The sequence below is a fragment of the Castanea sativa genome, chromosome 1 (assembly GCF_040712315.1).
Source record: "Castanea sativa cultivar Marrone di Chiusa Pesio chromosome 1, ASM4071231v1".
Taxonomy (NCBI): Eukaryota; Viridiplantae; Streptophyta; class Magnoliopsida; order Fagales; family Fagaceae; genus Castanea; species Castanea sativa.
In genome coordinates, this window is record NC_134013.1 from 8,365,835 (window position 1) to 8,388,449 (window position 22,615).

The 22,615-nt window shown below is 38.3% G+C and overlaps 1 protein-coding gene across 1 annotated transcript; it reads right to left on the reverse strand.

Moving 5' to 3' along the window:
* Window positions 1-12,619: 12,619 nt before the first annotated feature.
* Window positions 12,620-15,789, reverse strand: LOC142620565 (outer envelope pore protein 24, chloroplastic-like). Its single transcript, XM_075793926.1, has 3 exons — window positions 15,477-15,789; window positions 14,420-14,779; window positions 12,620-12,930 (listed from the first exon to the last, which is right to left on the reverse strand). The coding sequence occupies exons 1-3, from the start codon at window positions 15,681-15,683 to the stop codon at window positions 12,850-12,852; spliced, it is 648 nt and encodes a 215-aa protein (XP_075650041.1). The 5' UTR covers window positions 15,684-15,789; the 3' UTR covers window positions 12,620-12,849.
* Window positions 15,790-22,615: the final 6,826 nt, after the last annotated feature.

Here is a 22,615-nt window from a genome sequence, read left to right on the forward strand (position 1 = left end):
GGTTTGAATTAGGTTTTTTTTTTCTCATAATTTATTTGCTTATTTGTGAAAATTTTTTATTTATTTATAGAAGATTGCTAAAAGTTGGTAAAATTATATTTCTACTTCTATCTAGACTAGATGATGTAGAAACTATACAAAGTTGTGCATAAGCAACTATACGGGCCTCACCCCCCGTCAAGCCCAATCGCCCTAAGGCCCATAAAGACTAACTCTTATAAGAGCCCCACACTGATCACACATGGTAATGCACGTGCCGTCCAAGAGTTTTGAGCTCGGAGTACTCAAAGCAGCCTGTGACATGCCCCTGCCGAGCACAGAACTTACATGCGGGGTTAGTCCCAACACCACTATCATTATCTCCTTCCCACCGCCAAACATTCACTTAGATGAAACGGTATTGGACCTCCCTTCCATTGCCTAGAGAACACCCCTGCCGAGCATCAAACCCAGCGGTGGAGCCAGTTTCAATGCCACTCTCATTTCCTCTCACTCCCAACTAAACCTCCACTTATGGGTAATAGTATTGGACCCCTCCTTCCACCCACCAGGGGAATAATCATGATCGTTCCACTAAGTTTGGCTATAAATAGACAGGGAAGATTCAGTTAAGGGGGTTGGCAATTTCAGAGGGAAAAGACTAGAGAAAGTAATATCAATCCTCCCCAAGGAAGAAAGGGGAGAGTTAGTAAGAAAAGAGGGGAGACTCAGGAAACGGGGCAGCCGAGCATAACGCCATGTTAGGAAATCCAAAAGCCCACTATACAAATAGATTGTGAGCCCAAACTCCTTCGAGGCCCAGCAGCCTTATTTTGGAATGCATAATTGGCGCCGTCTGTGGGGATCTCCTATGTAGCTGTGGTGCTATCTTGGCACGCTCGTAAGGATGTCTGGAAGCGTACAAAGAAGCCATGCAGAGAGCGGTACTGGAGGGTCGTCGCGGGGGTCTACATGGTGAGAAAAGAGGTAAAAAAAGGCAGGAGGACAGAAGGCATGAGAAGGTAGAAGAGTCTGGGCCCGGAGAAGGGTCGTACCAAACCCTCCAGACAATGTTTGACCCCTCGGGCTGCAGCCTCCTTAACAAAAGAGACCAGGAGCTTGAACGGAGGGACTAAGAGCTCGAGCGCCTGCGCAGGGCAGTCAGGGATTTGGAGTTGCAAGCACGGGGCCAACGTAGGAGAAGGGACCAAGGAGAACGAAGGGAAAGGTCAGTAAGTGTGGGGGATCGTCTTGAGGCAGGATCTCATCAATCCGAGTCTCGTAGGCACTGCGACCGCTTGCGAGAGTATGCAGACCGTGAATCGACTTCCCCCGACGCGAAGCGACCACGTAATGCGGCCATGGAAACCATGAGCCGAGCATTGCGTCAAACTGCCCGGTCTCCGTTCTCTAGAGATATCGAGAGCACGCCTATGCCAAGCCGATTCGCACGCCCACCGTTCAATTCCTACACTGGGAAGACAGACTCGGTGGAACATGTAAGTCTATATTCAGATGATGTCATTACACTCCCATAACGACACATTGATGTGTAAGGTTTTCCCCTCGAGCCTTGGCCCACTGCTTTGAGGTGGTTCAACGGGTTGAAGAATGGCTCGATCCATAATTTTTCGAAACTAATCCAGGAGTTTGGAGTGCGGTTCATGACTTGCAGCTGGGTGCCGCAGCCCGTGGACGCGTTGCTATCAATGAAGATGGGGGCTGGAGAGACCCTTCGCAACTACGCCAGTCGGTACTGGGAGTTGTACAACGAGATTAGTGGGGGTAATGAAAAGATCGCTGCGAGCACCTTTCGAATGGGCCTACCTGAAGAATCCAGGCTGAGAGAATCATTGACCTTAAAGCCTCTCGAGGATATGAGGCAGTTGATGAAGCGTATCGAATAGTACAAGCGCTTAGAAGATGATCGGCTGCAATCCAAAGGGAAGGAGCCGATAATCAATTATCCTCGGAACAACAACTTCAACCCCAGACACAGGAAGGATTTGAGAATTCAAGAGCCCGGCCCAACGGTTGGGGGAGTCAACGCATAAACCTGATGCAATCTGGCATTACTGCATGTTTAATACGAAGACATTGATTCAGCTATCCCCTTTTTCTTATTTCAAGTTATTATCGTCAGGCAAGAATTATAAAGAGAATCACGAGGGTAAAGGCAACTCATTCACGGCAAGGACAGAAACCTGCCCTCGGTTCGAGCCCTATCACCGAGCAGGTGAAAACCTTACGCTATTTTTATCTAAGGACAGAAACCTGCCCTCAGTTCAAACCCTATCACCGAGCAGGTGAAAACCTTACGCTATTTTTATCTAAGGACAGAAACCTGCCCTCAGTTCGAGCCCTGTCACCGAGCAGGTGAAAACCTTATGCTATTTTTATCTAAGAACAGAAACCTGCCCTTGGTTCAAACCCTATCACCGAGTAGGTGAAAACCTTACTCTATTTTTATCTAAGGATAGAAACCTGCCCTCGGTTCGAGCCTTATCACCGAGTAGGTGAAAACCTTACGCTATTTTTATCTAACGACAGAAACCTGCCCTCGATCCGATTCTTATCACCGAGCAGGTGAAAACCTTACGCTAGTCTCGCGTAGGTGCAAGGACCCGTTCTCAGCATGGCCAGTGACTCCCGGCCCCCAAAAGCGAGAAAGTAAGGTATGATGGCATTTATCAACGACATTAACATTAAGAGAATAATCGTGTACAGGATCGGCAGGTATCAAGCAAGCGACAAGGAAGCGTAAAAGGCATTTCAACGGCATTAATTGAAACAACGATATTTAAATGACATTAATTATAACTGTCTGGCAGATAGGGAAATTGTTCCATCGCCACAGCCCGGCGATTTAAACTCTTTAAACGACAAAGAAAAAACAATAACAGCAATAACAACAACAACAACAACAAAAAAAAAGACAAAGAAAGGCTGGATTATCAAATGGCAGGGTCGGTTGGTGTGGGTGGAGGAACAAGCTGCTCAGTTCCGCTCACAGTTGTCAGTGGGACCTAGTCTGGTGCAGCTTCGGCCCTAGCGCGGATGTTGCTTGTAACCTCCTGGTCAGCTACCTCCATATGAGCGTCAATGTCCCACACAAGGTCGATCATACTCGAAGTCTCCTCCTCGTCTGATGCCTCGGTCCGACTCTGAACGGCAAGGGGAGGAGGGGCCAAGTAAGGGATCTGCTCGGGGTTCCACAGCGGAGAGTCCGCGGCCACCCCTATCAGCTGAAGGGCAGCTAGCCATCCCTCCTCGAAGCCATGGTGCCGAGCTTGGTGAATGATCGGCTCCACGGAGTTTTCAGCATCCGAGAATTCGACATTGTACCACTTTTCCTCGTAGGCTTCGAGGGACTCCTTCAGGCTGGCGATTTCATTAGCTTGGGCTAGACTCAAGCTGTCCACTGTCACTAACTTGAGCTCGGTCTCCCCTAGCTTCACCTCCAAGAAGGTCAGCTTTCCCTCGGTGGCCTGCAGAGCGTTCTCGGCATCTACCGCTTTCCTCTCTGACGCCGCAGCAGCCTCCCCATTTTCCCTAGCTGTGGCCTCAGCAACAGCCTTCAGCGCCTTTTCCCCTTCCCGGGCCTCGGCCGCATCCTTCAACCGCCCGGTCACAACGCTGGTTATCTGCGTGGCCTAGAGATAAGATAGTAGCCAAATGATGAAATTAAAAAAGAAAAGAGAAGACCACTCAGTACAATGCACACAATCAAGGGGAATAGAGCGTTACCGCGATGGAATGCCATTGTAGTCGCGTGGCAAGTGTCTCATCATCGCCCTGTGCATAGTAATGGACATTTTCGGGCAGCATGAGGCCCTACTCCAAACTTTGGGCCACTCGCCCCCTGCACCCCTGTCCCATAGCCGAACACTGGCGGTTTTCGGCAAGCACTCGTCACCTAACTAGAAGGTGTGCTGCCAACCGACTACCGGCCGGGAAGAGGATGCCATGTTGGTTCCAACCTGAACCACAGGGGGTATGACCACCGGCACCTCCGGAAGCCTGGAACCGCCCGCTACACGGGGAAGGGTCTTCGGCAAAGCGTCATCCGAAGCAGGAGCGTTCTTCTCGGTAACCCTTTTTCTCTTCCTGCTTTCGCCCTTGGGAGGAGTTTGACTCGTTCCCTTTGGGGACTGAGTTTGAGCCGCAGGACCGGTGCCGAGAATGAACCGAGAAAGGGTTATCTCCCTATGCTTCACCATTCTCTTCACTTGGGCGGCAGCTGGTTCCTCGGCTACGGGGGCAGCGTCCTCTAGCTGTCCGATCGCTTCGTGCCTCCGTCGACTCTGGGACACGCACTCAGCAGAATCATCTCTCACCGGCGCGATGTTGTCTGCAATGGTATAGCGCGGGCCCCTTTCTCGAGCCTCGCTTGTGGTGAGCTCGGGGGGAAGGAATGTCTTGTACCACACGTCGATGTACGACAGGAGCGGGCTGTCTACCAAAAGCGCCTGACCGAAGTTTTGCCAAGTGGTGTACACAAGGTTGACGCCGAGGATTAAATGAGACGCCCTAAGCTACCCGTCGTCGTGCACGAAGATCTCCGACCTAAGAACGAAGTTGAGGTCTCGTGCATGTATAACTCGACTGTTAGGGAAGAACCTTCTGGATTCTGCAACAAGTCCGGGAACAAACCGATCAGCTATAAAATTAAAAAAAATATATAAAAAAGATGCAAGAATAAATCAAATGGGGATTGTTGGTACCGACCAACTTCACGTGGTGAGAGCGGGCAAAGAAGCTCACTGGCATGCCAATTACCACGCACCCGAACGAACTCTCCGGCCGAGTTCCTATTAGAGTCGGGCAGGCAGGATATAAGCCGGACTCGTGTATCTCTAGTTTTCAAGTAATAACCACGACCGAAGTTGCCGCACAGTTTATACATGAAATTTATGTCGTGCTGGTTCAACTGCAGCCCGAACATGTGGTTTAACCGGATGACACAGCTAACAACCCTATAAAAGTTGGGGGGAAACTGGTCGGGGTACAGACCATAAAACCCTAGGGTACCTATTACCAGAGGGTCTACAGGGAACCTAACCCCACCCTCGAGTATCGACATCAGCAGGAAGAACGCTGCGTTCGAGTCAGTAGCCCTCTGAAGTTTGAGGTCGCCCACATTGCAATACGCAAATTCGACATCTCCTGGGACGCCAAAGGTCTTTCTAAAACTAGCCAAGGCAGCCCTAGGGGTAAGTAGGTGAGAAAACCCTATTCCTAGAGTATGAAATAGAAGAGAATCGAAAAGGAAAGAGAGGTAGAAAGAACTTACTTGGGGCTCTAGGGAGTGGAGAACTGAGGAGGTTTTTGCAAAGGAGAAGAATGCTCGACAAATGAGGGGTTGGGAGCGAGAGAAACGCGAAAAGTGAAAAAGGAGTCCATAATGGGCTATTTATAGGACCTTGAAGCGTTTAATGAGGCCAGGGGCGGGAAAAATAAACCCTCCCAAATCCCTTTCTTGGATAACCCCCCACACGCGTGGGCACGTTCATAAACCGTTGAGCGGTTCACCAACTACAAAATATTAATTACTGACGTGACGACCTGATACAGCGCCATTTTCGAGAAATCCGCTATGACGATCGCCCTGGCCGTGTGCCGAGAGTATACGTCCGCGGGAAGCCATCGCTACGACTTGCCCGGGATCCTTGATTCATCGCTTGAAGCAGAGCATGAATCAAAGAGGGGCTATTGTACGGGCCTCACCCCTCGTCAAGCCCAATCACCCTAAGACCCATGAAAACTAACTCTTATAAGAGCCCCGTGCTGATCACACATGGTAACGCATGTGCCGTCCAAGAGTTTTGAGCTCGGAGTGCTCAAAGCAACCTATGGCGTGCCCCTGCCGAGCACAGAACTTACATGCGGGGTTAGTTCCAACGCCACTATCATTATCTCCTTTCTGCCACCAAACATCCACTTAGATGAAACGATATTGGACCTCCCTTCCATTGCCTAGGGAACGCCCCTGCCGAGCATCAAACTCGGCGGTGGAGCTAGTTCCAATGCCACTCTCATTTCCTCCCACTCCCAACTAAACCCCCACTTATGGGTAATAGTATTGGACCCCTCCTTCCACCCACCAGGAGAATAATCATGACCGTTCCACTAAGTTTGGCTATAAATAGGCAGGGAAGATTCAGTTGAGGGGGTTGGCAATTTCAGAGGGAAAAGACTAGAGAAAGTAATATCAATCCTCCCCAAGGAAGAAAGGGGAGAGTTAGTAAGAAAAGAGAGGAGACTCAGAAAACGGGGCAGCCGAGCATAACACCATCCGTGTTAGGAAATCCAAAAGCCCACTATACAAATAGATTGTGAGCCCAAACTCCTTCGAGGCCCAGCAGCCTTATTTTGGAACGCACAACAACTAAAGCTAATAAGCTGAAAAATAAACTATAATAGTTTATGATGAGGAATGAAGAAAAATTAAAGTACTCCAAACCGTCCATGGTCATCCACACCAGCAATCGTTCGGAAGAAAGTACCAGGACGAGGCTAACGCCCATGGTCGTCCATAGATGAAAACACACCCGCAACACTCGTCCTAGGGAGGCTATCATCCCCGTCTTGAAAGGGTTCGTCCACAAGAGGACCCCTGGACGAGCCCTTTACACTTGGGAATTCCTGAGTACATTTCACCACTCCGCAACATACGCATAACTTCTGATGACCGTTATATGAGATAATATAACTCCTAAACGGTTGTGGAAGTTATCCTTGAATCCTCGCACCTCCTCAAATCCAAGGGAGGTTACAAGCCCAATAACTGTTCCTAGGACACTATATAAACACCCATTCAGACCAGAAAAAGGTACGCTTGATATTTCCCAAAAAGTTGGAACTCCGAAAATATAGAGAGAAGACTAACTTTGTCATCGGAGGGTTATTGGCCGGCAATCCGGTCGCCTTTGATCACTTTTCTTTCTTTTCCAGGCCATCGAAGGAGCAAGCAGTCCTGTCAAGTGCTAAGCATCCAGCCTACTGATTTTCTTCGCATCATCAGTTTAGTCATGGTATGTTACCTATAATTGTAGAATTTTTACTATAAATATATTTAACTGAAAGAGTTTTTGTGTTTACTTTGTATAATATAAATGTGGTTACATATTGCATGAAAAAATATTTAACATGCCAATAAAATGTTTTATATTGCATGATTATAGTATGATTATAGGTTTTTTTTTAGATGGTTAGTATGATTATAGTGGTACTAGTACAAATAAATCAATTTAATTGAGACTAAAATTGTTTTGAAAATATATCAGATTGATGTTTTTTGCAAATAAGCTTTCAACGATAGTACCATCATTAGGATATTGGAAGAAATTAATAATTCTCCACTTTAAATTATCTCCTTAAACCACAAAATATGTTAAGTTAACCCTGCTATAAGTACTAGTTGTTATTGATCTAACGATATGAAGCCATCCAATTCTCTACAAAATATTGGTCTTGCCATTTTCTTGCTTAAACCAAATTGACCTACCCTCTCAGATTTTTATACTACAAACTATTCAATTTGACACTATTTATTTCTCCAATTAGGGAGACTCTTTTCTTAAACTATAACACAGTAAATTCGACTATGTTTATATGCCCTAACCCTCTTACCGAACATAAACATGGAAAAACTTATGATTATTTTCCCAATAAAGGAGAACATATTTTCCTCTCCTTTTTAAAGCATTAATTCTATTCGACCTTCAAAAGTATCGTATCACTTCAGTTTCTTGTATTCCATAACTCTTATGCACTCTCTTGTCCAACTACTTTATTTTTAGCAAGGGCGGCTCGACTATTGGGCTATTTAGACAATAATTTTTTTTTTTTTTGTGATTGGTGCAATTTCTAGGTTTATTACCAAGTCTACTGTTTTGTTTTGGGGCTTTTGGGCTAGGTTAGACCATTTCGTTTATTGATATGTTATTGTGATTGAAACACGGACTGGGATCCTATATAGGAAAGCAATTACTATAAAAATATTAAAAACCTTCATAAAAATGCGGCCATATATTGTATGAAAAATATTTAACAATGCAATAACATGGTTAATATTGAATAATTTTAGCATGATCATAGTGGTACTAGTACATAAAAACCAATTCAATCGAGGTTATAGTTGTTTACAAAAATATATCAAATTAATGGGTTTTTTTTGCTCAAAAAACAAAATTATAGTACCACCATTGCGATATTGGAAAAAACCAATACCTCTTCAAAAAATTCCTCATGGAAAACTCATTCCACAAAATGTGTTGAATTGACTGTGCTAGTTATTGTTGATTAGCGATATGAACCTCCTGGCCTATCCAATTCCCTACAACCATCTAATTCTCTACAAAATATCAATCCTATTTTTTCTTGCTCAAACCATATTGACCCAGCCTCTCACAAACTTCTTCAACTACAAAATGTTCAGTTTGAATCGGTTTATTAGTGTGACACTGTTTATTTTCCCAATCAGGGAGGCCTTCCTATTGAACTTCAACACAGTAAATTCGACTGTGTTATGTGCCAAGTGAGGGGTTTGAACCTCTTCTTAAACATCAACACAATAAGATCAACAACGCTTATTTGCCCAACGAGAGAGAAGTTTGCTAGGTTGTCTTTCTTGCCCTTGGATTCAACAGCAGATCGAAAGGCTGACGTATTCAAAATCTCCAAATCTACGCTTATTTTCAACTCCTCGAAGCATTTCATCGCTTACTGCGTCCTTCCTCGTCTCTAGGTGCCTAGGTATCCACTGTAAGTCTTTCCTCATTTAAACCCCGCCCTTAACTTTAAGGCTATGTCATCCTAAGGTGTATCTTGAGGTGCTACATCTTGATATTCAAAGGTATTGTATCGCTTAAGTTTCTAGCACTCTTGTGCAGGTAGCTTAACCATTAGACCATTTAGACAATAACATAAGGGTTTCAAGTGGTTTCGTTTGGCTAATTCAAGAGGTGGACTTCAAGTGGAGTTGCATCTAGATTAAAAAAAATTGACGTGTGAAATTGTAGAACTACCGAAATTTATATGACAAAAACGTCTTCGACTATTATTGATTATAGGTATAAATAGACATATTATGGGTCTGTTTAGATACTGCTTATTGCTGAAAACTGAAAAGCAAAATAATTTTTAAATGTGTGAATAGTGCCGTGAGACCTAGTTTTAAAGAAAAAGTTACTAAAAAAAGAAGTTTGTGGTTTCCGTAAACAGTACACAAAACCCATTAAAAACGCTGAAAACTTTGTTCACAAAACCCATTAAAAACGCTGAAAACTGAAAGTTTTCAGCATTCTTCAAACGTGCATTATATATGATTAACTACTCAATTGGGAACTCCACAAGGAGTTCTCTCACCTATAATAATTTATTAAAAAAATAGTTAAATAATTTGATGAAAGCTTCTTCTTTTTCTTTTTCTTTTTTCTTTTTTTTTTCACTCAAAAAACATGTATGGACAACTCACTAACTCAGCCTAAGGCAAACCAATTCATGCATGTTGGGTTGGGCTGGGTTAAAAATTTTGCAACCCAACAAAATCATGAAAAAAGTAAAAACCATCCAACCCGATATACCCAGTTAAAGTGTATCACACTATCACTAAAGACTCCTACCTTGGCGATACACCTCAACAAGACTCCTACCAAATCTTACTAGCTTGGCAATACTTAGGTCATTTAAATTGAAGATAGAATTGGGTTCTTAAATACTGATATTTGTTTTTCTTGCATACGGTGCGACATTCTTCCCTTCTATTCCCAATGTTTTTCAAATCCGTGATTATCAATGTACGTATCGCACAAAATTCTGTTTATTTTCAATATGTCTTTTAAAGTTCCATGTTTTTCTTTTGAATTATGCAGAAATAGGTATTTATTTATATTAAAATTTTAAATATGCGAAGCTACTGTTTACAAACTTTATATATACTTCTCAATCAATCCTAAATATTCAGCAGTCTAATTTGTTTGTAGACAATTGCAATTTTTATTGTAATTAGTAACATTAGGTTATTATTCTGGTTTATAGATTAATATACTTGCTAGTAACTGAATGCTAATATACAATCAGTTTTCAAGTCAGTGTTCATTGCGGATTTTATTGGGTTGCGGTGTTCGAAAATTAAACCAAAATTAATTCACTTACATTATTTATATTTTTTTGTCCTCGGAGAATTTTCTCTTTAGAAAATTTCAGTAGATTGTGTTTTTTGTCCTTGGATTGTATCATGTATGGCTTGGGTCTTGTTTGATTTAAGTGATTTTTAATTTCACCGTAAGGTTTCGAGTTTGTATATTTAAAATTCATCTCCTCCTCATTAACAGGCCGTCAGATTGATTACAATGGGGGCAAATTCCCAAGAAAAGAAAAAAAAAAAATTGGACACAGGTTGGATTTGAAGATCTATGTCCGGAACTTGTGGAAGAAATCCTCTCTCATATCCCCTTAAAACCTCGTACAAGATTGAAGTGTGTATCAAGGACTTGGTGTGATTTAATAACCTATCTTCGCCACTCGAGCTCCTTCAAATCTTCCACAAGCATAGTTTATGATCGCAGGAGACAAGACACAGTGGGTGAAGCCACTTTCATCACATTTGAAGACCGAGGGGGAGTAACTTGGGGACAAACCTCTCTCACACTCAGTCACACATTCCATGGTGACTTCTTGCTCGATTCTTGCAATGGCTTGCTCCTATATTTGGCGATAGATGAAGAACGTGTTACAAAGGATGGAGAGGCTTGTACGAAGTTTGTTGTTTCAAACCCTGTTATTAATCAATGTCTAGAAATTCCTTTCCATTAGAAATGACGCTGTTTAATTTCTGCAGCTCGTCTTTGATGGGTCACAAAAACACTTCAAGGTGATACATTACTCAGCATACAGATTCAGCAAAGTAATCAAATGCTACATTTTTTCATCTGAAACAATGGAATGGAAAGAACATGAAGCAACAGTTTTAAACTCCTCGTTTTCAAATGATACTAAGTTCTGCAGTGATGCTTCACTTTACTGGAAGGGAAAACTCTATAGCACATGGGGCAAAAGCATGCTGGTTTATAATGTTGAAAAGGGTTTCTTTAATGTCGTGTCATTACCCAGAATAGGGCAATGGCGTAAGGAAGAATTATTGTGGGAGTCCGAAGGTCAACTACAATACTGTCAATCAGGATTTGGAGGATTTCATATATGGACTTACGAAGACTTAAACTGCAAGTGGTTGCTCAAGCAGAGTGTGACGGATGATGAATTGAAGTTGCAAAATTGTGTGTTATTTCTTGATGATGAGGAAAAGATAAAGTTCCTAGAAAGTTCATTTATAGATGTTGTTGCCTTTGATGAAGACTTGCAAATATTATATCTTAAAATTTCCGACGCCATCTTTTCTTATAGCCTAGAGACTCAACAATTAGCAAAAGTCATGTGTTCTGATCCTTCTTCTTCATTTGACTTGCGCAAATTCGATAATTATTCATTAATCTTCAAAGCTTACCAGTTTAGACAATAGTCTTTTTTCACATACTGGCCAAGAGTAGGATGCCCTGTGGTTTCATTGCTCCAAATGTATCTGTTAATATATTCTAAATTTGCTCTTATTTTGACGTACTATGGAGTTCGTGACTCAATTTTGAAAATGTAAAAACTTCATAATATTGTGTTTCTTTAGCTTATAGATCTATCTCTTAGGTTGTATGTTTTATGGCTTTGGTTCTAATTCAGTCTTATTTTGTTACTTTGGTAAAATTCTTATTAGAAGGAATCAATGTTTTAGTAGAAGTATTGTTTCGTTGATAAGATTACAACTTGTTGAGGAAGAAATCGTACCATTATATTGATTTTGGGGGTTAAGACAAAAATTTGGAAGGAAGTCTTGTATGTTATTTAATTAGATATTTCATGTATTCAAAGCAACCTCTTGTTACTTTGTTATTGATGTTTACAAGCTATTGTCACTGCTGAATGAGCAGTAATTTTGGCTCCTTTTTTAATGAGAAAAATTATTTTTTCAACTTCTTTATCAAACAAGTTTTCAAATTTTGGTATTAATAGCACAGTTTGACCCAAACCATACTAAATTTTTTAGATGGAAGCAGGCGCTCTATTGTTTATGATAGTAACTTTCCAATTGGCAAGACATTTTTTTAAAAAACAGAAAATAAAGAACAAAAACATTTACCAAACATAACCTAATTATTTTAGTATTAATAGAAAATAAAGGGTGAAAAACTTTGGAAGCTTCAGTATAAGCACCAATTTTTAAATTGAACAGTCAATTTCAAAAGGCTGCATTTGGTTCAGGAAAGAAGCTCAATGTAAAAGACTCAACATGCTCACTTAAAACTGTGAACAAGCTCAAATCACATTTAACGTAGGGTACACAGACCCAACTCGAGAAGCAAACGAACTTCTGGGTCAAGATTAAGCAATACCATGAATCCGGGGCCGACTTATCCAAACACAAACAATCAAGGCAGAAGGCCCAGATCATAAGCAACCCACCCGCACAGTAATTGTTATATAAATTATACCAAACCTCTGCATCTGCCTCCCTTGCATACTACACTAGGTAAAGTGTAGACAAATGAATAGCAAAATGTTGTCGGGTTAAGGTTGTTGCACAACTATATTGACCAGAAGTTCATATTTCATAAGAAAAACTAGCAGTTTGACAATCATTGCCAGTTTGCCACTGAGCTGGCCTTTACCAGGATATCAGCTCACTTATAAAAATATACAGTGTCCAAGGGAGAAGGAAGCTCAAAGTTTCATGAATTGCAGCCAATTAGAAGCTGTTTGTCTGATCTTGACAGATTTCAATAAGCAAATGAAACAAAAAGAATATATATTCTAAGACAATTAAATCTCCAGATTCCATGTACTTTCAGCAATTAATTTCGGCACCTTATTTTCCTCAGCCAAATTGACAGATGCTGAAATCTGGAAGATACAAACAGTGAAAGTTAGAATACATTGTCAACTAGAAAAGTGGGAACCTAACAAATTGTTTTTTTTTTAAGGGAATCTAAGAAATTGCAAACTAAAAATCTAAACTTTTTATTTTTAGTTGTATCTGACAAATCTAACATACAGTTGAAAGTTAAGTGCAGACATCTAACTAAATCATACGAGCATTAAGATTTAGAAATCTCATAAACTCTTAACTGTACATCCAAATTGTTGAAAGTTAAGTACAAACCTTTGTTTAGCATTATAAAAATAGGGTCCTATAATAAGAAAAGAACATTCCTGAGAAGCATTTCTTAACTTCCAATAGTTTCTTGACTTGAAATAATTAAATTATACTCTATATGTAGGCACCAGACTATCAACATTTCTACGGACCTTTTAAATTACATAGCATATAATTTGTCTCTTTGTCTCATACGACCCTTTTTGCATGTTAAAAATTTAAAAAAAAAAAAAAATCTATTGCATCATCACAGCCAACTGGCCCTGAAATTATTGAGAGAAAACGTTTGACATTAATGCATTTTCAATTACAGAAAACCCCAGGTCTTTTGCAAATGATTTAAAAAAACACACACACACACACACAAGAGACAAAGACTTCACCCATCTTCAAATTCATACCATGCCAGGAGACTGCCATTTATGAGGAACAACTGAGAAAAGTTGTGCTAAACTGGTTTACTTATACTATTTAGTTACCTAACAGTAACAAGCCACAGAAATACAAAAATGTAAAAGGTTTGCTAGTGGGTAATTCTTATTCTTAGAATCTTAATGTTGTAAACTGCTGAATGTGTGTTTAGAGGAGAAAAGCATGAAAATTAGAGAGTAAAAACTCATATGATCTGACTGATCTAATATGCAGTCATTTTATATAAAATATGGATTGCTTAAAATATGTGGATATAAAGACTTAAATTTGAAGAAATCAAAACAATGACATAATCTTGTTTTCTTTTTCTAGTACGCAGTTAAATTTTGTTACACACATGCAAACGCATATATACATACATAAACATACAGTCAGATCTTCACAAAATCCTAGCTTTCATAAAAATAATAATTACCAAATAAAAGTATTGGGCATGTAGTAAGCTGTTGTTAGCAACAGCCTCCAAATACTAAGAACCCACTCAGACCATAACTAAAAAGATAGTGAGACTTTGACAGATTTTTCTAGCTTAATCATTTGAAAGGTTCAGGTATACACTCCAATAAGCTCCTAAAAGTTACTAAGTCATGATTAGAACTTCGCCTAGCAATAGATTAGCACATCCGAATTCCAAAACTCAACCACAACAACCCCATTTTAACTTAAAAACACTAATTATCAATTGAATGCAGACCTATGGTTGAAAAAACACAAGCTTCTTTAAACATCCAAATCCAAATGCAAATAGGGAAAGCAAGATTAAAAAACTCTACTGATAACACAAAAACAGGAATTCATATATACCTTGAAAGCCCCTTGGTGCTTCGAGTTCCTCACCCACTCTAGTCCAAGCACTTTGCTCGACGTTTGATACGAAGCCCTCAACACATCATCATCATAAACCTTATGTGATACCGCAAAGTCCCATGAATTCTTCGCTAAATCATAGCTCGGCTCAAAAGTATTCACCCCTCTGTGCACATAAGTGTACTTCAGCTTGCAATTCCTCGACCCAAGGGTGTGATTGGCTGACAACTTGTTAGCTGAATCCAACACCAGTGTCCCATCCAGAATGGTCCTGTTGTCCCCTCTGTTGTGAATGTAAGTCAGATTCAACGGTTTCTCCGCAACCCTAACCGAGTTCATGAACTGAAACCGAAAATCCTGCTCCACACACACACAATACCTAACATATTATTCTGATTGGATATTGCTTAGGGCAGAAAACTGAAAACACGCTAGCAAAATATAATTTTTAAACGTGTGAATAGTGCCGTGAGACCGTAAACAGTGCACGAGGCCCACCATTTTTCAGCAAAACTCAGGAACGCACGGAAACCCGTGCGTTCCAATATGTGTGTATTAAAATGTAACAAACCATCTACTCTGTTTGGTAACTGAAAAATCGAATTAACTCACAAGACAATCTCGAACCAACCTTATGGCCTGTTTGGATTGTGGGGGAAGAAGGGGGAGTAGAGCAGATTCGGCTGAAGATAGGCTAATTTGGGCCAATTCTACTTTACTCTACTCTATTCCCCTTGCAAAACCGTGTTTTGAGTTTAAAATGAGAACTGTGAGGAGTTACTATTGCAAAATAGAGTTTCGGGGTTTAAAAACACTCTTTTGAAGGCTCCCAAAACCCAAAACGGCTAACCAAACCGACCCTAAGAACCTTAAAAGTTACAACACGTATTTCAAGTTTTCTAAGGTAAAATTGTTACTAAGAAACAATATAATAGAAAACAAAACCCATTGAAGTCTGTCTGAGACTGAAATGTTTCTCAATTTTCGATTAGTTTGGTAAGACTTATTATGAGTGACCAAACAGGACTTCAAAATTAGGAGTGGTGAACAGTACCTTTTTGGGAACGTTGTAATCGAGGATGAAGAAGCCGGGTTTCTCGACGGCTAAAGCCAAGCCGTTTAAGCTAGGGCCGTTGACGACGGTGGCGTCGGTGAGTGAAGCTCGGAGCTTGACATCGCCGGCGTTGAAGGCGATAGTAGCGGCGGCGGCTGGGCTGTTGCTTTTCTCTAGTTCGTATCTGCCTTTCAAAGATGCCTTCATTTTTGGGAAAAATGGGAGGGACAGACTGACAGACAACGAGAGAGGCAAGCGGAGATGTCAAGCCTTATTAATAAGTCGTAATTTGTAAATAGTAAATACAAAAATGTTCTTGCGGTTGGTGGGGTGGGGGTTTCCCTTTTTCTTTTTCTTTTTCTTTTTTATTTTTTCTTTTAAATGCTTTTTTTTTTTTTTAAATAAAAATAAATCAACCAGTAGCGTCCGCAGGTCATACTTGGTCCTAGGTATACCTATCCTCGTGTTTTCTCAAACAATTTTTTTTTTTTTTAAATCTTTTATTTTGGGATGTAGCTTATCTTATGTGCTTTTATATGGGAATTATAGGCCCCTTTGTTAAGAGATTTTTAACAATATTATTATTATTTTGTGAAAATATGTGTGTGTGAAAATATACGTGAAAATCAGTGTAATGTTATTTAAATACTGAAAACTGTTGTTTAAACAATAGTACCAAACACCCCTTGTATGTCTTAAAATGATAGTATTCCATTTTAGGAATAGAAATGGAAGCCTTACTCCAATTTTATTTTTATTTCCAGTTGGTCAAATCTTTAATGTGTTATCTTGTGCAATGGTTGCATATACTCTCACTCTCACTTAGAGGTGAAACACTTATTGAAGTCCACCTCATGTGACATGGATGAAATATATAACCATTACACAAAAACCATGGAGTATGATGATGGACAATGTTAGAGAGTTGTACGTTCAAACGAGATTTAGAACGCATGCAAGGACGAAACTATGCTTGGACCCGGGGGGCAATGGGCCCCCCTGGCCCAACGAGAAAAAGAAAAATATATAATATATAAAGCTTGTTTTTTAATTTTCATGCTCTATTTTTGTTAAATACTTCCATACTTTCATAAAAAGTACACTTTTTTATTCAAATTTTTATTAAATTTTTATTCTTTTTGTGGGTTTTTGTCTGGATTTTAAATAATTTATGAAATTTATCTTAAAGTATTAGCATAGGATAAATGCAGCTTAAGTGTTTGATGAAGTTCTCCAAAAAAGCTTGGGATAAAAACACACACACACACATGTATGTATATATTCTTTTATAAGTTGCTTGGATAAAAAAACATAGTTGTCTTTGGGTTATAACAAATTTTTTAAGCATTTGGGTTTAAGTGTATCTCGCCCCCTCATTCAAAATCCTAGCTCCATCCCTGAAGGCGTGCCAAATAGAGCACACAAAAACTAGGAGTGGCATGATGTGGTGTTAGTAAAGGTTCTTCTGATGCTTAAGTCTACACTGTAAAATCATAAAATAAAGTATTCAAGTGTCTAGGAATTTATTTCATGTATTGGCATTGTGGTGTTTGGTATCCTTATGTGAATTATTGATTATTACTCCTATATTCTCACCCATTCCCTTCAGTTGGGGTGTGGAAGCGTCATGGCTACAATCACAGACAGTTTTATTATGGCGTGTGCCCACGTTTAGGAGTGGTGGTTTCATTTTGCGTGGATTATGCTCCTGTATCATGAGGATTGCACTTTCCAAGTTAAGGAGACAAATCCATTAGTAATTGTACGATATAACTGATGTCATCCAATTTTGAGAAGAAAATTGTAATGTATTTGAGGAAGTTGTTTCATCGATAAAATAAAAACAAGAACATGCGAAAAGTACCTGTGCAAGCCTAGGACCCAACGTGCCTGGTTAGCTCTAAGGTCAAACCCTCAATTTACTTGTATAAAGTGGGTAATGAGTTTCCTACAATGGGAAGACCTCCTGAGGCCAATCTGGCAGGCCAAATGAAAGAGTTTTTTACCTAGCCCATATACCTCTACCCCTTTGTGTATCTCCCGATGAAGCCCAAGCTTGATAGTGAACTTCTCGTCTTTTGTTGATCTTCACAGTTTTCTCTTATGTCTCTCTCATCCTGATTTTTCCAACCTCCTTTCTTACTCCTTTGGCCTCTATTTATAGACTTCCCCTTTGTGGGATTGTCATGATGATGGGGAGGCTTTTCAGGGCCATTTTGAAATATATTCCTGACTAGGTGGGACCAACTTCTCAAGACAGATATGACTATCTTGAAACTTGCATTCACTACCAATTGGTTATCGGCAGGCAATTTCCTTTAAGGCACCATCGTTACTGAACAGTCAAGTCCCTAATATGTAGCTAATTTATGGACCGGTGTGGCCTACTACTCGTTTTTGGGCTCAGGGTTCTCAGGTATACTGAAATTGATAGATTGGGCCTTTATATCATGCCCATACAATATTAATAATATATAGAAAATATATAATTGAAATCAACACACACAAATATAGATTGGTAAAATTCAATAATTAAAATCACTAGGGTGTTGGGGTTTGTCCACAAATGTCATTAATCATTCACCACCAATCCAATTTTAGTAGACGATTAGGTAATTAAACACATAAATTATCTAATTGGAAGATTTAGAAATAAGCTTTATTGTCAACACTCTATTTGGTTGATTATATCAATCAATCAATTGTCCCAACAATTTAGTTAATAAAATAATAACTTTATTAGAAAAACTCAACAATATCACTTACTTTGGAGGAAATGCTAATGCAAAAACGATACTTAACAATATTATCGTTTTGCTAGAAATGTTGTAAACCATATTTTAAAAAGTTGTTTTTTCTAATGGCAAATAAAGAGGTTTGTTATGAGAGAAAGGCAAAGCTAATTTCAGGTAGGTAGAATATCAAGTTTTGAATCACAGATAGGAAATGTGAAAACGAGTCTAACTATATGCGAATTTACTGTAATTACCACAATAAATTTATAATAAAAATTCATTTAATTTAAATAAATTAAAACTAGTAGGTTCCAGTTAGCTCAACTGGTAAAGTCTCTGATGGTTGTATAAGAGATTTGGGGTTCAATTTTCGCCTACACCAAAAACTTATTGGTGTCTTGGTCTGATGATAAAGAGCTATCATCAGGAGCGGACACCATAGGTTGAAACTCTCTAAAAAAAAAAAAATTAAAACTATATTTTAATTCACTTCATTCTCTACCAATTACAATTTGCTACTATATATTATTTTTACTTTCCTTTTTAAAGTAATCGAAGTTAAAAATAGAAAAAAATCATACATATGAGATGGAGGATTTGTATTCATTCCCAAATCCACCTCATTGCCTCGTTGGAAGCTTTTATCATTACCATGATAAAACAATAATAAATCAACAACAACAGTAACATGGTAGGTATACAACATGTTAGTAAGCCTCGTCAATGGGTCGCCCGGCCCGTTTTTACTTGGCTCATGAGTTTAATGCCCTGGGCTTAACGGGTTGTTGACTAGTTAATGGGCTGGGTCGGGTCGAGCTGGATGGAAAAACCCTAGCCCATGGCCCTACCCATGGGCAATGCCCATTTGGGCTTTAGCGGGCTGGGCTAGTGAGATGGGTTTAATGGGCTACCCATGGGCATTTTTAACGGGTCTTCAATGGGGTTATAAAAATTTAATCAAACAAATTATAATTATATATTATTACAAACTATCAAATTGAACAATTAAATCTACTTAAAAGATTCTATTAAAAAAAATACTAAGACATACCTCTTAAAAAGATATTAAAATAAGATTAATTAACTTGTATTGATAAGAATAAATAAGTACATTGAAATTTTCATGAATATATTAGAGTGAAAATAGTTGCATCACTACAACATGTGTACATCCCAACTAGGTTGGCACCCACACGCTTGTCTATCATTTGCAATTTTCAATCTATTTGTGTTGAAACATCAAATAATTTTATCTAAGAAAAAAATTGAAAAACTTGTTACATAAATTTTATAACTATTTGCCAAGCATTATCTTGAAGTGGTGGATTGCTGGTCATGTGGTGGACTTCTTGGCATCCACTCGGGCCTTTCTAACTTCAATCGCTCAAATGCCTCTGCTAATTATGCTTCTTGTTCTGCTTCTTGTCGTCTTGTGTCTGCTAAGTTCCAATCCTTTAAGCACACAAGTGCCTCAACAGTCTCGGGACTAAGACCACATCTCTTGTCAGATACAACTCTACCACCTGCAGAAAAAGATGCTTCCGATGCTACTGTGGAAACAGGAACTGATAATATTTCACGAGCCATAATGGAAAGTATGGGATACTTACTTTGATTTGTTTTCCATCAGCCCAATAAATCAAACGATCCTTCTTCATCAATTTCAAGTAAAGGCTGATTTAAATAACGTTGAAATTCCGATAACCCACCTAATGTTACTGAAGATGCTTGTTCTCTTCTTCTTTTAACCATGTGATAAGCATTTTGTTCTTCTTGGTCACCTAGAAAACTAGTAGAGGACAAAGAGTTTCTTGCGTTTTGTGTTTGGGCACTAATTTTAGACTTTTTATAAGCATTTCTATAATAATCAAATAATTGTGTCATTGAATTTTGAAATGATTGTATGGTCTTTTGAATTTTTTCAACTTCATCATTATAAATTATTTCTAAAAAAACATTCAACTCTTCAATCTTAAATTTAGGATCAAGAATAATAGCCATTCCAAAATCCAAAGGAATATCTCCCCAATATTTGTCAAATTTTTGTCTCATTAAATCTAACGTTTCATCAAATATTCCAAAATTTTGCCCATAAAATTTTGAAAATTTTGCACAAATGTTAGTCAATTGAATTATAACTCTACAAGATGTTGGATAATATACACCAGAAAATATTTTTGTTGAATCATCAAAAACCTTTAAAAAGTCTCTTACAAGTTCTGCTAACATCCAATCATGTTCTTCAATTTTTTATAGAGGACAACGTGAATTTTGAGAAAGATGAGAATAATATAAATTTAAAACATCTTTATATTTTATTGCTGAATCTAAAAGAAGATAAGTAGCATTCCACCTATGAGGCACATCAATATTTATATATTTTTTTGTTTCTTTTCAATTCCATACAACATTTTATATACAACTCATATCTTGCTTGAGAACTATTAATATTACGAACAATATCTTTTATTTTTTCAACAGATGAGTATAAATTTGATAAACCATCTTGTACAATTATATTTAAAATATGTGCACAACAACATATTCGAAATAATGTACCATGTAAAGGTAAGCTTAATTTTTCTTTTAAAAACATCTCAGCCGTATCATTATTTGTTACATTATCAAGTGTTATTGAAAATATTTTATCAGTAATCCCCCAATATTGAAGTTCCTCACTAATAAGATTTGCAATGTTATAGCCCGTGTGTGGAGATTCCAACATTTTAAATGATATTATTCTTTTATTTAAATTCCAATTGGAATCAATATAATGAATAGTTAAAGAGAGAAAACTTAATTTATTTCTTGATGTCCATAGGTCAGAAGTTAAACAAAATCTACCACTATGTGCATGCAAAATACTTTTTCATTTTTCTTTATAAAATTTAAAACTCTTCATAATATCTCTTTTTGCGGTGGATGCAGAAAATCCTTTATATTGTGGAGTAAAACCACGTTGTGCCATTCCTGTAAAATCATGTTTTTCAACAAATGTAAAAGGGTGTTCAGGTCTAACAAGACATTCTACTACTTCATTATGTGCATTTGCATCAGTGTAAATAAATGTAGTTAAATTTCCCTCCTTATCTTTTCATAATTGTTGAAAATCTCTACTATCCATTTGATTTTTTCGCTTACAACTATTTAACATATGCCGTTTTAAATGGTTAGTCCCTGCATTTGGGCCACCAGCCAGCTCTTCACCACATTTGCTACATATAGCTTTAATTTATTTTGTTCCGTCTTGTTTTATCCTTTCTACCCTATTGAAAAATTTCAAAACTTCACTTTTTAATTTTTTATTAGTAAAACTTGGATTTGAGCTGAGTGTAGTATTATTATTAGTTGGCACATTAGATGTAGGGGAAACTGGGGATGTGGGGGAACCAATTGACTCAAAATGTTGCCCTTGCTCATCTAGATCATCTAGTATGATGTGATCATTTCTATGAGTCATTTTAAAATTTTGAAAACTAATAAAAATAATGTATACAAATAATGAGACAGCAAGTATATAATAAAAGTTATGAAAATATGTTACCCAATCAATCGAATTTTGAGATAAATAGCTTCCACAGTTCCACTCCAATTTGAAGAAGTTGATTTTCAAATGCAATTGGATGCTCAAGCCTCCAAGTTCCAAGCCTCCAACTTGAAGAATTTGATTATTTGATACTTGTAATTGTATAAATATAACTATTAAAAATATAATACTAATTATTCTATAGAGTATATAACTATAAGAGGGCAAAAATAATAAAAGATTGAAAAATAAAGAATAGTCTAGGTAGAGTTTGAATTTGAGAGATTTTTTGTGAGTAAAATGAGAGAAATGTGATAGGTATTTATAGATTGGATACTTAAAAAATAAAGAAAAAAGAAAAAAGAAAAAAAAGAAAAGAGATGACTTTTGTTCAAACGGATACATTCTTAAAGGAAATATTTAAAGAATTAAATCTCAATTCACAAAGGAAATATTTGAAGAATCACTGAATCAGATATCAATTCTTAAAGGAAATATAGTCAAATATCAATTCTTAAAGGAAATGTATGAAAGAGTCAAATATCAATTCTTAAAGGAAAGAATTTCTTCCAACCAACCGTAAGCTTTTTTTTTGTTTAAGGAATTTCTTCTATAATTGTAACTTGTAAGGAAAGAATTGGAATTTATCAAAGGAAAGAATGAATTTCTTTCTAGAGGCATAGAGGTAGGGCAACGGTCATCTTAGTAACTTAGACTTAGTTTTAAAAATCAAAACTACTAGACTAATACCAAAATATATATATATTTATTATGTATATTATATCACAATCACTCCAAGTATTTAGTGGTTAGGTGTGTGGTCTTAAAGTTTTTATAATGTCTAAAGTTCATCCTTCACCCACCCAACCCCCAAATTA

Excerpts from the sequence above, each read along its gene's own strand:
- LOC142620565 (XM_075793926.1), bottom strand. The coding sequence starts at position 15,683 with ATGAAGGCATCTTTGAAAGGCAGATACGAACTAGAGAAAAGCAACAGC. Across the intron at positions 14,780-15,476 it reads ATTACAACGTTCCCAAAAAG|GATTTTCGGTTTCAGTTCAT; the intron begins GTACTGTTCACC and ends TGTGTGGAGCAG. Across the intron at positions 12,931-14,419 it reads AGCACCAAGGGGCTTTCAAG|ATTTCAGCATCTGTCAATTT; the intron begins GTATATATGAAT and ends TGTATCTTCCAG.